The following is a 1,579-nucleotide window of genomic DNA, read 5'->3' on the forward strand; positions in this document are numbered from 1 at the left end:
TTTAATATGTTTCCTGATTTAGTCCACACACACACACACACATAGTATAATTGTAATGTATTTCACAGTTTAGTCCACCTACACACCCTATAGTTTTAATATGTTTCCTGATTTAGTCCACACACACACACACACATAGTATAATTGTAATGTATTTCACAGTTTAGTCCACCTACACATTCTATAGTTTTAATATGTTTCCTGATTTAGTCCACACACACACACACACATAGTATAATTGTAATGTATTTCACAGTTTAGTCCACCTACACATTCTATAGTTTTAATATGTTTCCTGATTTAGTCCACACACACACACACACACGTCGTGCACTTTCAGTGTATTTCACAGTTTAGTCCACCCACCCACCCTATAGTTTCAACGTGTTTTATAGCTTAGTCCACACGCACAAACGTCTACAGTTTCAATGTGTTTTCTGGTTTAATCAACACACACATACGTCTACAGTTTCAATGTGTTTTATAGCTTAATCCACACGCACAAACGTCTACAGTTTTAATGTGTTTTCTGGTTTAATCAACACACACAAACGTCTACAGTTTCAATGTGTTTTCTAGTTTAATCAACACACACAAACGTCTACAGTTTCAATGTGTTTTCTAGTTTAATCAACACACACAAACGTCTACAGTTTCAATGTGTTTTCTAGTTTAATCAACACACACATTTCCTACAGTTTCAAGTGTTTAGTTTACTTCGTTTTGTATACCATACATGCTGTTAAATGAGTAAAACAATTAGAAACACACCACAGTAGGGCTTGCTAGACCAAATTCCATTCGGTAAACATGTAACCTCGTTGTTTCCTTGTAATATTAAATTTTTAGCACACTGTAGTTGACACTTTATTCCCTGCTTAGTCTCGATAGCACAGTCTTCGTTTAATTTGACGCTTCGAGGTAACTGGATTTCCTTACAATTAGTCTGGGTGTCTGTAATTACTTCCTTTTGATCTTCTAGTTTAGGTACTGAAAACCGTAAAATGAAATCAGTTAGTGCAAGAAAAATAACATTGAGTCTAGTTGGTTATATGTATATACAATCATATTAGTAGCACTTTTTTCTAACTTAATGCCAATTCATACAATTTGGAATCGGATATGACGTCTTTTTCAACTTTGGTTTTTAAAAAAATAGTTCAACCCCTTTAAGAGAGACGCCAGTAAAAAGTTTATTAGCAATAAGGAAAATTATTTCAAGTACGAAAGAAAAAAATATATTACAACAGAAAATGAACATAGATATTTGGGTATGGCAATGGTCTCAATACAACCCGAAAAAAAATAATTCGACCGATCAGTGTACAATGTATGATTCCATAAAATTTGGCCTTGTTAACACAAATTGACAGTTTAAAAATCTTCCTGTATTATAGTCAATGTTATAGCTTTAAATGATTCCACTAACTAGTATGTATTAGCATCTGCTACAGTGGATTAAAAGCCTTTTTTTTTGTATGACGTTTCGATAGTCTGTGCGTCCATGATTTAATTAATAATGGTAATGTAAAACCAGTGTCATCCTTTATAACTATGGTCAGTATGTTATATCATAATC

The 1,579-nt window shown here is 33.1% G+C and overlaps 1 protein-coding gene across 1 annotated transcript in view; it reads right to left on the bottom strand.

Moving 5' to 3' along the window:
• The window catches only part of LOC111089720, a 32,245-nt gene that overhangs the window by 4,055 nt on the left and 26,611 nt on the right, over window positions 1–1,579 (bottom strand). Inside the window, exon 5 of the mRNA XM_022402696.1 lies at window positions 772–990. Coding sequence (XP_022258404.1) covers window positions 772–990 — 219 coding nt within the window. The remainder of the gene's footprint in view (window positions 1–771; window positions 991–1,579) is intronic.

The sequence above is a fragment of the Limulus polyphemus genome, unplaced genomic scaffold (assembly GCF_000517525.1).
Source record: "Limulus polyphemus unplaced genomic scaffold, Limulus_polyphemus-2.1.2 Scaffold7158, whole genome shotgun sequence".
Taxonomy (NCBI): domain Eukaryota; kingdom Metazoa; phylum Arthropoda; class Merostomata; order Xiphosura; family Limulidae; genus Limulus; species Limulus polyphemus.